General features: G+C 41.4%; 1 protein-coding gene across 3 annotated transcripts in view; it reads left to right on the top strand.

Annotated features, from left to right (window-relative positions):
- Positions 1-17,352, top strand: part of DICER1 (dicer 1, ribonuclease III) — a 68,740-nt gene that overhangs the window by 26,538 nt on the left and 24,850 nt on the right. For all 3 annotated transcript variants that reach the window (XM_047736080.1, XM_047736079.1, XM_047736081.1), the window contains 9 exons: positions 35-197; positions 1,650-1,780; positions 2,697-2,831; positions 3,274-3,434; positions 5,241-5,409; positions 6,876-7,348; positions 13,291-13,423; positions 14,892-15,134; positions 15,686-15,840. In XM_047736080.1, coding sequence (XP_047592036.1) covers positions 35-197; positions 1,650-1,780; positions 2,697-2,831; positions 3,274-3,434; positions 5,241-5,409; positions 6,876-7,348; positions 13,291-13,423; positions 14,892-15,134; positions 15,686-15,840 — 1,763 coding nt within the window. The remainder of the gene's footprint in view (positions 1-34; positions 198-1,649; positions 1,781-2,696; positions 2,832-3,273; positions 3,435-5,240; positions 5,410-6,875; positions 7,349-13,290; positions 13,424-14,891; positions 15,135-15,685; positions 15,841-17,352) is intronic.

Genomic DNA, 17,352 nt, shown 5'->3' with positions numbered 1-17,352 from the left:
AGTGTATAATCTTTTCCCCCCGCTGTATTTCTAGGTTGAACTGCTTGAAGCAGCTCTGGATCATAACACCATCGTCTGTTTAAACACTGGCTCAGGGAAGACGTTTATTGCAGTACTACTCACTAAAGAGCTGTCCTATCAGATCAGGGGAGACTTCAACAGAAATGGAAAAAGGACGGTGTTCTTGGTCAACTCTGGTAATAAAAAAATTATTTTATGAAATTGCGTGGAGGAAATTGCATGAGAGTTTATGGTGAAGCCCATTTTCTCTGTGGGCATTCAGTTAGATTATTGAAAATATAGAGAGTTCGAGAAATAATGTCTTTGTTGAAATTGTAGCAGAGACATCATTTTGACTTTTTTCTTAACTTTGTAGCAGGCCTCTTTTTTTTTTTTTTTTTAAGATTTTATTTATTTATTCGACAGAGAAATCACAAGTAGGCAGAGAGGCAGGCAGAGAGAGAGAGGAGGAAGCAGGCTCCCTGCCGAGCAGAGAGCCCGATGCGGGGCTCGATCCCAGGACTCTGAGATCATGACCTGAGCTGAAGGCAGCGGCTTAACCCACTGAGCCACCCAGGCGCCCCTAGCAGGCCTCTTTTTAAAGTGTTAGCATTTTATTCTATGGGGGTTAGACTTCCGCTTTTTCCTTAAGTGTAATTGGATTATTTTTTTTTAAAGATTTTTTTTTTTTTAATTTTTATTTATTTGACGACAGAAATCACAGGTAGGCAGAGAGGCAGGCAGAGAGAGAGGGGGAAGCAGGCTCCCCACTGAGCAGAGAGCCCGATGCGGCGCTCGATCCCAGGACCCTGGGATCATGACCTGAGCCGAAGGCAGAGGCTTTAACCCACTGAGCCACCCAGGCGCCCCATTAAATGTAATTGCATTTAATTCTGATTCTTCATTCTTTGCTTGAGTGACTTTTTGGAACATCATCACATCTAAGCCTTGACAGTTACTTTTGCTCTCGATGTTTTAGCTTTGCAAAGTATGTCAAAGTGTGCTTGATTATGAGATCAGTAACTTTTGGATTTATGACTTTGCTATGCCAGTTACAGAAGGGAAGTTGGATGCTTCTTAAGAGTTAGATATTCAGTAAGACCTTATGATACTGGTTTGTATGGGTTTGTGATTATGTATTAAGAGTATCAGTGTGAACCCAAGCTGCTCGTAGGGCATGAGTATTACCCTGCTGCTGCTCTCCTTTTTTTTTTTTTTTTTAAAGATTGTTTTGGTGTGTGATGTTCTCATGTACTTTAAACATATAGTTCTTAGTGAAATACATTTCTATTTCTTAGTGAAATGATCCGATTTTACTGAAGAAAACAGGAGGGGTAGATCTGGAGTAGTTACCATTCTAGCCTAGAAGTTACATTCCTGGTTTGGGGAAAATCAACCATAAATAAGGAAGTTGATAAAAGTTTCTCTGAAAGGAATGACAGAGGGTGGGGTCTTGAATCTAGATCTAGTCAGTGCATTCTGGAGGATGAACTTGGAAACAGGATTTTAAATTGGCTCTCTGAAAAATTGGGGGTTAGCTGTGATATATAGTAATAAAGATTTCCTTAGCTGTCTTAATCATTGGTAGTCTGGAGAGCCTCCTAGATACGATTTTTCATATTTACATGAAATATTATATTTGTCATCAGCAAACCAGGTTGGTCAACAAGTGTCAGCTGTCAGAACGCATTCAGATCTCAAGGTTGGGGAATACTCAAACCTAGAAGTAAACGCATCTTGGACAAAAGAGAAATGGAACCAAGAGTTTGCTAAGCACCAGGTAAGACTCCTAGAGAAATTTCACTTTTTAGATCCCTGCAGATCCTTGGCTTTGTTTGTGAGAGTCACCTGTAACCTCGAAAACTCTACTTTCATGTACTGCCCTGTACTTTGTCAGCCTAAAATCTAGCCCTTACATCCTCTTTGTCTTACTTCATAGAAGAGAATCAGTTCTATACTGTGATTTACTTGTTTGAAAAAATGCAATTTCTGGTGGCCTATTTCCCACTTGTAGATAACCTGCTTTTCAGAAAATTTATGCTTGAGTTGAAGGTCTTGAAACTGGAGGCATTTCTTGGTTGAGATCTCTGGGTCTTTGAGAGACTTCTCACAGTGACCCGTTTCTGTGGAGGCAGCACGAGTTGAGCTACTCTTGGGTGTCGGTGGGTGACGTGGTTAAGAGGGGCTTCCTCACCAGCCGGGAGCTGTCCACAAGGATGAGTGTGTCTCACCTGTGGGGCTGAGTCCTCATCGATAAAATGGTTAAATGTCTGCATGGTGATGAGTGATGACACTATAAAAGAATACTGAGTCTGCACCTTCATCCAGAAAATCTTCTCCGTTTAATGGGAAAAAAGAGGAAAACGTGAATTGTTTTGTGAGTTGATTAAACTGATAGGTCTTATCAGTCAAAATATGGCTGTCGGACCCTGAAAACCTGAAGTAGCCTTAGTAGAGTTATCGTTAACAACATGGTCTCTGTTATCAAGGATTTTTTTTCTCATAATCTCTTCCTGTATTTTCAAAATTCTGCTTCTTGACTCCAAAGTGTAAGCCTCCATACGTTTAGATTTTGTTTTGACTAATGAATTTCTTGATTCTCACCCACAATATAATGTTTCTGTAATCTGATTTAGTCTAAGTGTATCCAGGCAGGTGAAGGGCACATTTTTTATGCTGATGCCATTTTCTTTTAGGTTCTCGTTATGACTTGCTCTGTCGCCTTGAATGTTTTGAAAAATGGTTACTTATCACTGTCAGACATTAACCTTTTGGTGTTTGATGAGTGTCATCTTGCAATTCTAGACCACCCCTACCGAGAAATTATGAAGGTAAAATTTTAGTTTTTATCAGTCTTAATTCAAGTCAAATTACTGAGCTTAAGGAGTGTTTTTATATATCAAAAGCTGTAATGTTAGTTACCAGATTGGGGAACTTGGTTCCATATATGAATGAATGAATATTAAATTAATTTTTACTTAAATCTATGATAATGAAATATCATAAGTAACCTACAATAAATCTAAATCTAGAATAAAATTTTTGAAACGATACAAATAAAGTACATGATCTGTGATAAATTAATGATCTAATCTCTCATAGCATATTTAAATGAGCCTTTTTGACAAGCAGATCTTTTAAACAAGCTACAGTAACTCCATAAGTCATATTTTTAGTATCCGTCCATCTTCTCGACCTGTGTTAACACAGCAGTGTCTCTTGTTCCGGCCTTGCAGAATGAATTACTGACCGTCAGTATCTTTGTTTTGTTAGCTCTGTGAAAATTGTCCGTCGTGTCCTCGTATTTTGGGACTGACTGCTTCCATTTTAAATGGGAAATGCGATCCTGAGGAATTGGAAGAAAAGATTCAGAAACTGGAGAAAATTCTGAAGAGTAATGCTGAAACCGCAACTGACCTGGTGGTCTTGGACAGGTAGGCACTGGGCCTCTGCGGCCTTCCCGTGGCCAGCACCGAGCTCGGCCCTTGTCCCTCCTGTAGGCTCTCCTGGCTGGCGCCCGTTCAGGTGAACGGAGCGAGCGAGTTGGAGAGTTCTGTCGGGACAGTTGCCCACAAGGGCAAGGATCTAACCTTGTGTTCACAGAGACCAGTGGATGGAGGGGTTTCTTCACTCCGAGAGAAGGTTGTAGAAGCATGGGCCCCGACTATTTGTGGACATAGACGAGGACCCGGAACTCAGACAGGAAATTGGTGTTCTTTCCTGTCCATGTGTGCTTGGTTGTTCCCACCTAAGCGTCCCACGGGATCCTTTGAAAGAGCACTCCTTTACTGGCAGAATTCAGTATTTTACAATAGGTTTTAAAATGATTGGAAACACCCTGTAGTGTGGAAAATGGGTGTGTCTGAGAAAGCTGTGTGTGCTTTCCAGGTTTGTGTCTTTGAGAAGGTGGCTCTTTCGAGTTTCAGTAGAATGTGCACACGTGCGCACATTGACTTGAGTTGGTGGAAGGGAGCCTAAAGAAGTTCAGTTTTTAAATCAGTATAATTCAGTTCATAGTCAAGTGTCCTTATCAGATACGGTCTTCAGCAGGGCTAAAGATGATCAGGTGGTGGCTCTTAGAACAGTTACAACAAGAGGAGCTGATTTCAGAGGATGTGGACTTCAGTCAGTCGGGCCTTGAAGCTTTGAAGCCGCTACCTGGAGGCCACTAACCGAAGCCACTGAGGGGGCATCCTGTGGTCTCCTAGACCCTGGAAGATGGCGCGGACAGTGGTTTCAGGGGATTCTTTGATCAGTCTCATTAAAAATGGTGATGTGCCTGCCATTTAATAGAAGCTTGGGGAAAGTTCTCTTTGTAGAATGAGATGAAAAGGAAGGTTTCAGATTCATGGAACTTAAGGATTCAAATGCCATAGGACGTACAAATCTCAGCACGTTTTGGACATGTTGTTTTTGACTTCTTGAGCCTAAATGATCTGAGGTGGAGGTAAAAGGCTTTACTTCTGCTTTTATCTGCCGTGATTTAGATTGGTGGGCTTGTACACTTGAAGTTTTCAGAAGTAGATGTGTTAGAGCGTTTAAGTAAAACTGTTAAGTGATCTGTTAAATCTGATACTTCCTAGTTTTCTAAGCGTGACTCTCTGGTTAAGTATAAATGCTGGTCGAAAATAATGAGAACTGTAGTAGTTAAGTATGTCTTTATTAATCATTATTAGTGCTTTTAGAATATCATGTGCTGTCCTGGTTGTCATATTTTACGAAAGGCATAAGCGATCCAAGGATGATACCATAACTGGTTGAAAATTAGGTGAGCTTTCCTTACGAGGATACCTTAAAAACACATTAAAACAAAACTGACATTTGCAAATGCCAAAAATATCAAACAGTACGGAAGTGGATAGATTAAATGATACCAGCCTTCCCTCTGGGATCTGCCCCCTCATCCCTGTTTCTGCTTCCAAGAAGTAATCATTGTGTTGTTTGAGTTTCTTGATGCCCAAGAAGGCAGAAGTTGAAAGTCTAAATCTAAAAACCAAAACAGAAACCCTGAGAGAATAAGGTAATGACAAGATCCACAAAAGTCTCTGAATGTCAGGCTTAGGCAGTCGTTCCTTGAGCCCTTCCAAGTGAGCACAGGTGCAGATAAAAGTGAGTACCCCATTAGGAAGACCTCTGCGAGCCTGCCCGTGATCGTAAGGCATAGACACGCTGTCATAATGGATCGTCGTGCTATAGTGAGTTTCTGGTGCCAGCGACAACTTCTGTTTCTCCTGTTAAAGATACACTTCTCAACCGTGTGAGATCGTGGTAGACTGTGGGCCATTTACGGACAGGAGTGGCCTCTACGGCAGACTGCTGGTGGAGCTAGAGGAAGCACTTAACTTTATCAACGACTGTAACATATCTGTGCATTCGAAGGAAAGAGATTCTACTTTAATTTCTAAACAGGTAAGAATGTACAAGTAAGTAGAGAAAGCAAAATAAAAGGCTTTTGTTTATTTTATTTTCTTTTTTAAGTTTATTTATTTGACAGAGAGAGACACAGCAAGAGAGGGAACACAAGCAGGGGGAGTGGGAGAGGGGGAAGCAGGCTCCCTGCTGAGCAGGGAGCTCTATGCGGGGCTCGATCCCAGGACCCCGGGATCACGACCCGAACTGAAGGCAGACGCTTAACGACTGAGCCACCCAGGCGCCCCTCTGTTTCTTTTTAATATCGAAATGAAAACATGTTTCTGATGAGGCTATTAAGTATGTTTTACTTTAAGGCCTTATCTTCTTATCTCTTTGAACATTTCTCATTACAAAGCATATTGGGTTGAGTTTATGGTCATCTAACAGATAATTAAATATAGACCTCCCTGACTTACGGGATGGATTGGGGTTCATGTCCTGAATCGGTCCCTGCTGAGCACTCGGACTGAGCGAATATGCCGTCTGTACCTGGGGAGGAGTCTGTCCTTCCTGAGTGGCCCGGCTTTGGGAGGAGGTGGTCCCTTACATCAGTGGTCCTCAGAGTGTGGCCTCCAATGCAGCCGTGTCCCTGTTCCCCCTGGAACTTGTTTGAAAAGCAGATTGGGGTCCCATCCTTCACCTGCTAGAGCCCTGGTGGAGGGGTGCAGCTTTCTGAGAGTCGACAAGTACTCCTGTTACCCCGATGCGCTAGAATTTGAGACCCACCGTCCGAGGACGTTGCAGCCATTTGTGAACAAGACTTGAGTCGGAGTCTCTGCTTCTTTCCTGCTGATTTGCTCTGGAGGAGCAATGCCTAGACTCTTCTCGATCCTTGATTTCTCATGAAGTCTGTGATGCACCCGGTTTGTCTTTTACTTGCCTGTGGAGCTGACAGTTCCTCGGTTACAGCCTGGCTGTGTATTTACATGCTGCTCGGAGCTAGACTTGTAAGATGTAGCACGCCACGTGTAAGGTGCAAGGATACCTACAGTAAAATACCGTGATACCTAAAAGAGATCACTTCTTTGATACCTAGAATAAAATTGCTCTGCTACATAATTCCTTGCATATTTACCTGGAAGTAAATGACTCATTTCTACTTGTAACTAATGACAGACCTGAAATTAAATTTTATTAACCTTATACAGTTGCATCTTTTATTTTCTATTATTATTTTTTCTGGGGAAAACAAAAGGATGGTTCTGGACACACACACACACACACACACGTACATATACATACATATACAGGTATGCATGCATATATATATGAAAAAGTAGAGATTGAAAAGACCACTGGCTATTACCCGCCCCTGAACTTGAGGAATTGACCTCAGTGTTTATGCTAGCGGGGAACATTTATTTTGAAGGTGCAGACGGAAGACAGCTTAAATCCCAGTTACACCTCATATGAAAATGCTACCTGATTACTGTTTAGCATTTGGCTCTTTCCTTTTTTTGTAGATCCTCTCGGACTGTCGTGCAGTCCTGGTGGTTCTGGGCCCCTGGTGTGCAGATAAAGTCGCTGGGATGATGGTAAGAGAATTGCAGAAATACATCAAGCACGAGCAAGAGGAGCTGCACAGGAAATTTCTCTTGTTTACAGACACCTTCCTGAGGAAAATACACGCTCTGTGTGAAGAGCACTTCTCTCCTGCCTCCCTTGACCTGAAATTTGTGACTCCTAAAGTAATAAAACTCCTTGAAATCTTACGCAAATACAAACCGTACGAGCGGCAGCAGTTTGAGAGTGTTGAGTGGTACAATAATCGGAACCAGGATAATTATGTGTCTTGGAGTGATTCTGAGGACGATGATGAGGATGAAGAAATCGAAGAAAAGGAAAAGCCGGAGACAAATTTTCCTTCTCCGTTTACCAATATTTTATGCGGAATCATTTTTGTGCAAAGAAGATACACAGCTGTTGTCTTAAACAGGTAAATCTCTTAAGATTAATGGATATCCTTTCGCCTAGTAGCATAGGGCAGTGTTTGGTTCCGGGAAGTGCTGTGCCGTAATAATAGCTTTGAACCTGGCAGAAGGCTTAGGGGAGCGTCCTCCGTTTGGCACCGCTGTAATTCACCGTCGCTTTGTGCCGGAATCTTCAGGGAGGACGTTTGTGGGACTGGAGCTTTCCCAAAAGGCTAGATTTGACGGGACCTGGGATTTATTTTTTTTTCCTTAAAGGTGGATAATCTATTCTAATCCATTTAAAATAGAGAGTAAGTGTAGAAAAATGAAGTTATATTAAGGGAAAGCAATTTTTGTTTTGTTTTGCTTTTTTATTTTGATTCAATTCATATGCGGTTCATCTGTGACTGGGTATTAGGCATTGCGTTGAGCCATTTCACACCAAGCTTTCTCTTTCAGGTAATCTTAGGATACATTTTACGTAAGAATTATTGTGGATTTCTTTGTTGTTGTTGTTGTTAACTTTTTTATCTTAACCAATATTGATTCAGGTTTTGCAAGTCTGAAGTGGGAAAAGTTCAGAACAGTTGGGTTTGCGTTTTGGGTTGGTTCATAGACTATATATTAAAATTTTCTGAATCAGAAGAAAATACGAAGGTTAGGGAAGAATTCAGAGAATATTGGCAAAAGAGGACAGTTCCTCCCAAGTTAGGCTGTGGATTCCCATGTCCACCTGCTTCTTCAGTAGAAGTTGATTTTTCCAGAACACAGATCTGGCCAAAGAGCTGTACTCCAGATTTGTGTCACATGGTCAGGGAATGCATGGTTCTTCTGGTATGTGTACAGATGCTGTGGTATATAAGGCCACAAAGGGTCCTCAGTTTGTACTTCAGACAATGATCTGTTTCTCTGTGAGATCCATTAATTGGCCAGAGTTGATCTCTAAGCGCCAGTTGTGCACAGAGTGATCTCTGAGGAGAAATTCAGCTTTGGTTCCTGTGGTAATTTGGGATTTTTTTTTTTTTTTTCTTTTCCTAAACTGCTTCTGACTGTTTGGGGGCTTTGAAAACTTACTGGAATAATGAGAAATTGGACTCTGGGGTAGTCATCTGGCAGTTTTTAGTCTGGTAATTTTCATAGTCATTGGGCCTGATCCCTATGATGAATACAAAGTAAAACGACTTTAGGTAGTGAATTACATTGGAATCAGAAGTTTAAGGTTGGAAAGGGACTCATTGACTATCTAATCCAGCCCACTTATTTTTATAAAAAAAAGAGAAAGGGCCTCAGGAGGAAAAGTGATTTGCACTGAGTTAAATTGCTAGGCAGTGGCAGAGACAATTCTAGAATCCTGATATCCTACATCCTAGTTTCCAGGTCCTTCTGCAGTCATAGTGCCCCTGGGCGTCAGAAAACACTAAAAATCCGTGTGGAAGACAGCCAGGAGACAGACCAGGGAGAACCTGACCGTCAGGATTATTTCTTAGAATGGGGGAAAAGGCATTTCAGGGGTCAGAGAAGTTTAATATCAGCACAGTTCCCAGCCTCGTTATAGACATGCTCCCTGCCCCCATACAGAATGGTTTAAGAATCAAATACATCTTATGGTGCTTAGAAAGAAGAAATGGTGTATTAACTTCTTTTCCCTCTTCTCTACATGCATTCTTAAGTGTAGAGATGTGCCGGTTTTCATGGCACGAATATTAGCCTGAAAATCTTTATCAAAAATCAATCAGTTATTTCCTGTTGACTTTGAGGATCAGATTAATTGTGATCAACTTTCATAAAATGGGGCTGGAATTTAGTGTTGGATGATGAATCAAGAGCAGTTTGAGGGTTGACTTTATGGGCAGCTAATTAAATATACAATAGAAGTCTTGTTCCAGTAGGCTTTTTAATAAGCTTAGAAAAACTTCCTGAAATCCAGAGTCTTTCCTTCCATCAGTTTAATAGGAGGAAAAACCCTCAGTGAACAGTTTCATGGGAATCTGAGCTATTGTGATACATGGGCAGTTTTGTCCTCTCCTAATTAAAAAAATAAATCATAGCTACTTCTGTAAATAATGTAGCTATGTGTACAGTCTTATGTTTATAGTGTTCCCTTTTGCCTTATGTATGTAGGGCTTTATGGTTTATAACTTATCTTCAGATACCTTTTTAAGTCTTAAACAACACTCCATGAGGGAGGAAGGCACATGTTTTCACTCTGTTATAGATGCGGAAGCCAAGACTCAGTTTGTGACCCACCCCAAATCACACAGATATCAAGAATCAGAAAAGGGTTTTTGGTCTCCCAAGTCTGGTGCTCTTTTCACTGTGTGTGTGCGAAAAGCCTGGGTTCAGCACCTCTGTCTACCCGTCCTCCTCTATTTGCCTCCTAACTTTGTTTACAGAAAAGTTGCAGAGAGAGCAGAGAGCTCCACCATCTACCTTGTGGGGCTTCTTCCACCTGTTGTTAACATCGTGTGTCCCTCCGTTACAACCAGGAGACTGACTTCAGTGTGTCCCTGTTAACCAGACTTCCGGTTGTATTTGCATGTATCCGTTTTCCCCTTACTGTCGTCCTCTTAATCCCGGGTGTCCTCTTGCGTCTCATGGTTGCGTGTCTTTGATCTCCTCTGGTCTTCTGTGTTTTCCGGTTTTCCTTGGCTTTGATGCCCTCCACGGTTCAGAGGCGTACTGGTCAGGTATTCTGTAGAACGGCTCTCCGTTTCGACTTGTCTGATGTTTTTCTCAGGATTAAAACAGGGTTTTAGGATGGAAGAACACCGCAGGGAGGAAGTGCCTTTCTCGTCACATTCCGTCCAGGGGCCTCATGGTCTGGACATGAGACGTCACTGCTTGTGGGAAACGTTATCACATGGTGTTTGCCAGCCTTCTCCACTGGGACGTTGTTACTGTGTCATTCCTCACTTTCTTCTCTGGAAGCAGGTCGCCAAGTGTAGCGCGTCCCGGGAGGGAGGGCTTGAACGCCATTCCTGGAGGGAGGGGTATTTATGTTATCATTGGAGTTCTCCTGCAAGGACAGCTGCCTCTTTGATCTCATTTATTGATATTTATTGACTTACATTTGCTTATTTTACACTTGGGTTATAATCTGGTAGTAGGTGATTTATTTTGTTCACATTGTTCCACTCTGGGCCATGGGGCTGGCCGGGGGGGGGGGGTGCTCTTTGAGGTTAGCTCTGTGTTCCTTGGGCCCTCATCCTGGATTTTTTTTTTTTTCTTTTGGAGCATTTCCTGACTTTCTAGCCCTACTAGATGCTCCAGGCTCTTGTATTTTTGTTGCCCCAGCTGTAGAATCAGCCATTTCTCTAAGGAGCCCTTGTTCCTTTCATGTCAACCCTCTTTGTAAAATGTCTATTTTGTGAAAGTTTTTTTTTTAACTTCTCAGGGTCTTCATTTGTAAAATAGTGATAGTCTCTGTCTCTTCACAACAAAATGGCTGTTTTATCACCGGATTCAGTAGGTGCTGTTTTCTTACAGGCTTTATGCACACATTCGGGGCATATGGGATCCGTGTACTGTAAGTATCAGTGATAGTTTTTCTGGCGAGATCACAGAGGAATTACATTTGATTTTCTCACGTTGATAAGGAAGTACAAGGAGTAAGGGTACTATTAAAAGCTGTTGTTGATAATGTGTTTAGTACCTGGCAGACATTTCAAATGATGTGTTTGTTTCTTTGAATTTGTTTCCCCTTGTGATTGTCTGTGTAAACTTACATTTAGTCAAATTCCGGTTCCCCGTGGTACATCTCCTAGTTCCGTGTCCGTATCTGCTGTGTCCGGCGTGGCTGGGGAGGCCGTGTGCGCCCCGCGCGATCTGGGCCCTGCCGCCAGCTGAGCACGCGAGCTACAGAGATGGAGGGTGAATACCCAGACACTCTTACTTTGGACAGCGGGCTCTGTCTCCTGAATAGAATACGATTGAATCTTGCATTTGAATGCTTTTTGGTTTCATTTTCTTCGTAGATTTTCGTGGAACTTTAGAAAAATGCTGGTCTCTGATGGATTTGAAATTAGAGAAATAAAAAAAAAAGTGGTTCTTAGCTGCTGATAGTTTCAGAAGCCTTGTGCACAGGAGATCAGCTGGGTTTGTCAAATCGCTTGCTGGTGGAGTAGCTCACATAAACTCAGTGTAAAAGTCAAAAGAAACAAGTAAGGCTTTGTCCTATCAGTTCAGGGTCCTGTGAAATCTATAAGCAGTTTGTGTTACTCACTTGTAAGCCCCAGGACACTGTAGACCTTGTTGTTTCTCTGGAAGCCTATGGCTTTGTCTGAGGACTGTGGTTAGACATCCCTTAATTTATCAGAAAAAGACATTTTTTTCTCTAAACATCACCAGCATGGGTATATAGCATTTAATTACTGCTTACAAGAGATTTGGTTTGTTAATGTGCATATTGTCTCTTCTCTGCAGTATTGATGTGAGTTTCATTAAGGGGAAGTGCATTTACTCTTAGTGCTTCTGCTTCTTACTTAATTGAAATCTGCTAGACTGATCATTTTGGCAAAGTAAAACACATTCTTTGCCTAATTGAACTAATTAATTTGCCTAATGCTTGCCATGAAATGCATTTTTTTAAGCCTCTGTTACATTCACATTGATGCTTATTTACAAAAACTAACATTTGGAAGTACATATTTCTAAGATAATTTCATAATTTAGACTTTGGGGCATGTGATTTTTTTTTTTGGATGTAACATTGCTTTCTGCTACTGACATCATGTTTTATTTTAATAACTAAACAAACTTGGAACATATTAAAGTTCCTGATTCTGAACATTCTGAACTAATCTAGACATGCAAGTGTTTGGCTGATTTGGAGGCAGGAAGATATTCTAGATGGCCACTCAAGGTTTCTTCCAACTCTTTGATATTAGTCTGTTTCATGTATTTAAAAAAAAAAAACGGTTTGACTTAAAAATGCAATTTTCTATTAGGAATTTATACTATGTGTATGACTTCAGAAGAACCATCTGGAATCACTTATGTCAGGTGTGGAACCATTTATCCTGTGTGCTGAGTTTTTGAATGTGGTTATTTCCAAAATAGCTGTAATGGCAACACTAACTGTTAACCTTCTGTCCCCGTGTAATGTGATCCCATCCTGTAGCTCTTTTCCATTTCTTAGCTAGAAGGCTAGCTTTAGGTTACTCGCGTTCTGGATTAATACAGAAGAACAGGCAGGAAGAGGGACGAGCTGGGAAGCTTCTCTTTCATGACGGAATGGGATGGGGACTCTGGCATTGCTCTGGTCGGCGGCCTGGGGGCAGGAAAGCGATGGGAATGGAGGTGCTTCCCAATAGACAGCCATTTCTTGCCCTGAGCTCTGCGTCCAGTGATAAAAAGGGCATTGGGGTAAGACTAAAAGAAATAACGGTGCTATTTTCCCCACACGGCAGGAGCTCTCTTCGTCCATATAGCAGGGGAATGAGGTTTCCCTTGCTGTAGGGTCGCCCCTTGGCATTGGGTATTGGTACTCACACTGTATAAACTTGGCCATGGAGACAAGGATGGCGACGGCCGCCCCAAGTTGCGTGTGTGTGGAGAGACGTGCAGAGAGCCGCAGAGAAGCGTGTGGCTTTTTCATGATAGATCCTGGCTTGAAACCGAGGTATATGAGAAGTCCATGTTTCTCTCTGCCTTGCTCTGTCCCCTACAGGGCCACGTTTCTAGTAAGTCGTCACGGCCAAATTAGACAGTCTGAAGTACTGTGACCATTTTGTTGGTCAGTATAAATCAGCCCTCTCTCTGGGGTTGTGCGCGTTCGGTCCACAGACCCACACAGGGAAGTGGCGGTGCTCTCTGTTTAAGCTCGTTGGAAGAAAGCACCAAGACCGTTTCGTTAGGTATGTCGGCAAAACATACGTGTATTTCTATTTTCAGGGAGACCTTACAAACACAAGTTTAAATTTTTTTCCCTCAGCAATGCTTAACTTCCAAATGTATATAATTTTCTTAGATTGATAAAGGAAGCTGGCAAACAAGATCCAGAGCTGGCTTACATCAGCAGCAATTTTATAACTGGACATGGCATCGGAAAGAATCAGCCTCGTAACAAACAGATGGAAGCCGAGTTCAGAAAACAGGAAGAGGTAACTTAAGTTGAAATAATTGTACAATAACAGTTTTCAGAGTATATATAAACTCTGCTCATTGGAACTCCCTTTCTTCATGGTTGCTTGGTATTTTTTTGTAATACAGAATATTTCTTATAGATAGACTGGCTGTCTCCTATGAGGTAGCTGTGTAATGATTCACATGTTCAGAATTAGAAGAGCGGTCTGGTAAATCAGTTTTCTCTTAATTGCCATCAGCCATTACATTCTCCTTTATTGGACTGTTGGCATTTCACAGAAAAGCAAAGCACGTGTAACCATAACTCCGGTCGACTCCATGTGAGTGAGCAACAAAACAATGTTTTTTTCCCCTAGAAAGTGTTTTGTTTTCTATTTAAAGTCCTGCCTTGGTTGAATACGTTAAAGATTCTGGCTTATTTTTTTTTTTCATGCATTTTTAAGATTTTAATATAGGAGACAGCATAGTAAAGATGTGAAACCTAATACAGTGTTTTGGCTGGCAAACAAAAACTTATTTGAAGTTTGTTATTTAACTTAGAGGTAGAATAATTCACATTGAAGCTCATTTTGTGTGTCCTAGCTTTTTGATAATATTCCAAGTTTGGGGAGTCCAATAGCCCACCAGTGTGATAGATCTGTTTTAGAAGCCAACTTACTTTACTTATCCTGGATTGAGAAATGATGTTATTTTAGATTTAATATGAAAAAAATGTCCACTTTACTTTTTTAATCAGTAGTTCTGATTCTTTAAGTTGAAAAATGTCCCAAGATGCCAGAAAATAGGTAATGCCTTACTTGTAATTTTGAAGTTACAAGCATTTTAGGGATTTTAGTGAAAGGGTTCTGACCTCTTTGGCGGTCAGAAGCTCTTGGCACAGTCTCACAGACATAAGACACTACCACAGAGGGTCTGAGTGTCAACAGGACTCCAGAAGTGGATTCATTTGGTCACTTTGTTGGTTAGATCTCCTGTGGCCCTTGAACAAGCCAACCTCTTCAACCTGAAGGCTTTCTGTGATTTGTATGTACTTCTGTATGGTAGAAAGTCACTTTGATTTTTCAAGTCCTATTCAGTTGAAAACTGTCATTAAATCAGAGAAGAGTCTCTTTGCCCATGTGTTCATGCATCTTGAGTTTTGTGTGGTGTCGTCATCTTCCTTAGCCTGGACCAAAAGATTTAGTGTACCCAGAGTATGTGTCAGAAATGACAGCCGTGGGGCGCCTGGGTGGCTCAGGCGGTTAGGCGTCTGCCTTCAGCTCAGGTCATGATTCCAGGGGCCTGGGATCAAGTCCGCCATCAGGCTCCCTGCTCAGCGGGAAGTCTGCTTCTTCCTCTGCTTGCCGCTGTCCCTGTTCATGCTCTCTATTTCTGACAGGTAAATAAATAAAATCTTAAAAAAAAAATAACAGTTGTCACTTATTTCTACTATAGCGTTGCTTTGGAAATTTCTTAGAATTGCTTTTCTTGGTGGACTTTTTTCAGGTCCTTAGGAAATTTCGAGCACATGAGACCAACCTCCTCATTGCAACAAGTATTGTGGAAGAGGGTGTTGATATACCAAAGTGCAACTTGGTGGTTCGATTTGATTTGCCCACAGAGTATCGATCCTATGTTCAATCTAAAGGAAGAGCAAGGGCACCGATCTCTAATTATATAATGTTAGCGGATACAGACAAAATAAAAAGTTTTGAAGAAGACCTGAAAACATACAAAGCTATTGAAAAGGTAAGATCCAAAAGTCAATAGAATATCTCTGAGTTATTTTTTATGTGCCAGGAAATAGATAAAAACAGCTTTATCTACAGAGAGTAGTCTCAGTAGGGGTGTGTAGTGTGTACATTATGAGAAAGTCAAGTAATTCCAGAAAGTGTTTCAAAGCTCACAGTGAAGATGGTCGATGGATTATGGGGGAAGAGGCCTGAGAGTGTCCCGTTAGTGTGGACGGTGTAGTCAGTCGAGTGATGGAGTTGTGGAGTGACTGGAGCATGATGACACAGCCCCCATCTGTGTGTATGTGTGTGCACACAGGTGTGCATGTAGGTACAATACTGTGCAGACCGTGTGCGCATATAGCAAGTGTCTTCACGTGATTGAACCTGGGGGGACTACTTAGGGAGGGAGTTTCTGCATCGGGTGACTTTTGAGTATTGAAGTGTTTTTAGGAGAGAGAGCTGTTGTGTCAGGGAAGCTTTTTCTGTAGGTACAGAGGCAGACTCCTGACATACGGCAAAGGGAATACTCATTCTCATCGTAATATCTGTTTCTACGATATTCAGATCTTGAGAAACAAGTGTTCCAAGTCAGTTGACACTGGAGAGACTGACATTGAACCTGTTGTAGATGATGATGATGTGTTCCCACCATACGTGTTGAGGCCTGATGATGGTGGTCCACGAGTCACAATCAACACGGCTATTGGACACATCAATAGGTAGGATATGAAACCATTTGCATGGAAAACCTAGGAGTATTGCAGGATTTAAGTCTAAACCTGTGAGTATTACAGTGTTTACCTTTTGCGAATATTCACCAGTCTTTCTGTTTATGACTAGTACTATTTTGTTGAGAGAAAGAAAAGAAGTTGCTTTTTTCCATTCATTCTACTTTTTGATCAGAAGGCAAAAACAGTATTGTGCAGTGATAAATGTTTAGTTTTAGTGGACAAGGCTGACTTAACGAAGGCATGCTTAATTTCGATTAGATTTTACTTAATTTTCTAGTGCTTGCTAATTTTTTTGTTCTGAAATCTGTTGTTTTGTGCCATGAGTGTTAAGGGATGTTGAATTTTCCATTGGCTAGGATATAAGATTATGATAAATTAACTCGTATTTTTAATTATGTTCTAATTTATTTTGTCCTGAATTGGTAATAAACATTTCCAAGAACTGAGAAAAGCAGATACATACCTAGATTATGTATCAGGATAAGTATTGTGTGGAGGCAAAATAAAGGAGCAACTGACATGAGATTTTCTATTTAACTTTTTACTTTGAAACAATTGCAAGCTTTAAAGTGCTGCAGGAATACTGCCGGGAGCTCCCATTTACCCCTGAACCTGAAGTTTCATGGGAATGCCTTTTTGTGGTGGAAGGATCCAAGCCAGGATCAAGGGCTGTATGAGTTTTTCTCATCTCTCTAGTCTCCTTCAACCTGGAACCATTCTTGTCTTTCCCTGACCTGAATGACCTTGCATCTTTTAAAGATTATAGGCCAGTCATTTTGTAGTCTGTCTCTTGGTTTGGCTTTATCTGATATTTTCTGATAATTAGCCCCAGGGTGTGCCCTGGGGCCCGCACGTCACAAAAGTGATGCTTTGTTCTTCTCATCCCGTCCTCCCAGGTGCACTCGATGTCACTTGGAGCTCTTACTCGTGGGGGTGGCTCTGATCACTTAGGAAAGGCCTGCCAGCTTTCTCCGCTGTAAAGTTGCCTTTGCTCCATTCATAACCAGGGCATATTTCTTGGGGAGATAGTTTGAGACAGTATAAAATTTATTCCTCTTCCAAGTTTCACCCATTAGCTTAAGTATCCATTGATATTTCTCACCTGAGTTGATTATTGCTGTGGCGTCTGCAAAACGGTGATCTTCTAATTCTGTTATTCTTTGTTCGTTGGCATTCTGCTGAAACGAACAGCTTTCTCTTTTCTCCACTTAGTTATTCCCTTTGTTTTTTTAATCTAATAGGAGCTGAAGGAGTTCTGTTTTATTCACTGGGTTATAGTTTGGCGACTGTCTTTTATTATTTATTTTGATGTTAAAATGATCTCACATTTGGCCAGTGGGAGTCCCTTCAAACGAGTCTTTTTACGTCACCATTGTTCTTTATTACTTCCCTATTTTATGGTGTGCTAAGTTAGATTCTTAGCCTCAGCTTCTATTTTCCCTGCCCACCTCAATACTGGCTATTTCTCCAAAAGGTTCTGGTTTCTTTCAGTGGCAGCCG

Source organism: Lutra lutra, chromosome 7 (genome assembly GCF_902655055.1).
Source record: "Lutra lutra chromosome 7, mLutLut1.2, whole genome shotgun sequence".
Taxonomy (NCBI): Eukaryota; Metazoa; Chordata; class Mammalia; order Carnivora; family Mustelidae; genus Lutra; species Lutra lutra.
The sequence above is the reverse complement of the archived record's forward strand: the minus strand, read 5'-3'. Positions and strand labels throughout refer to the sequence as shown.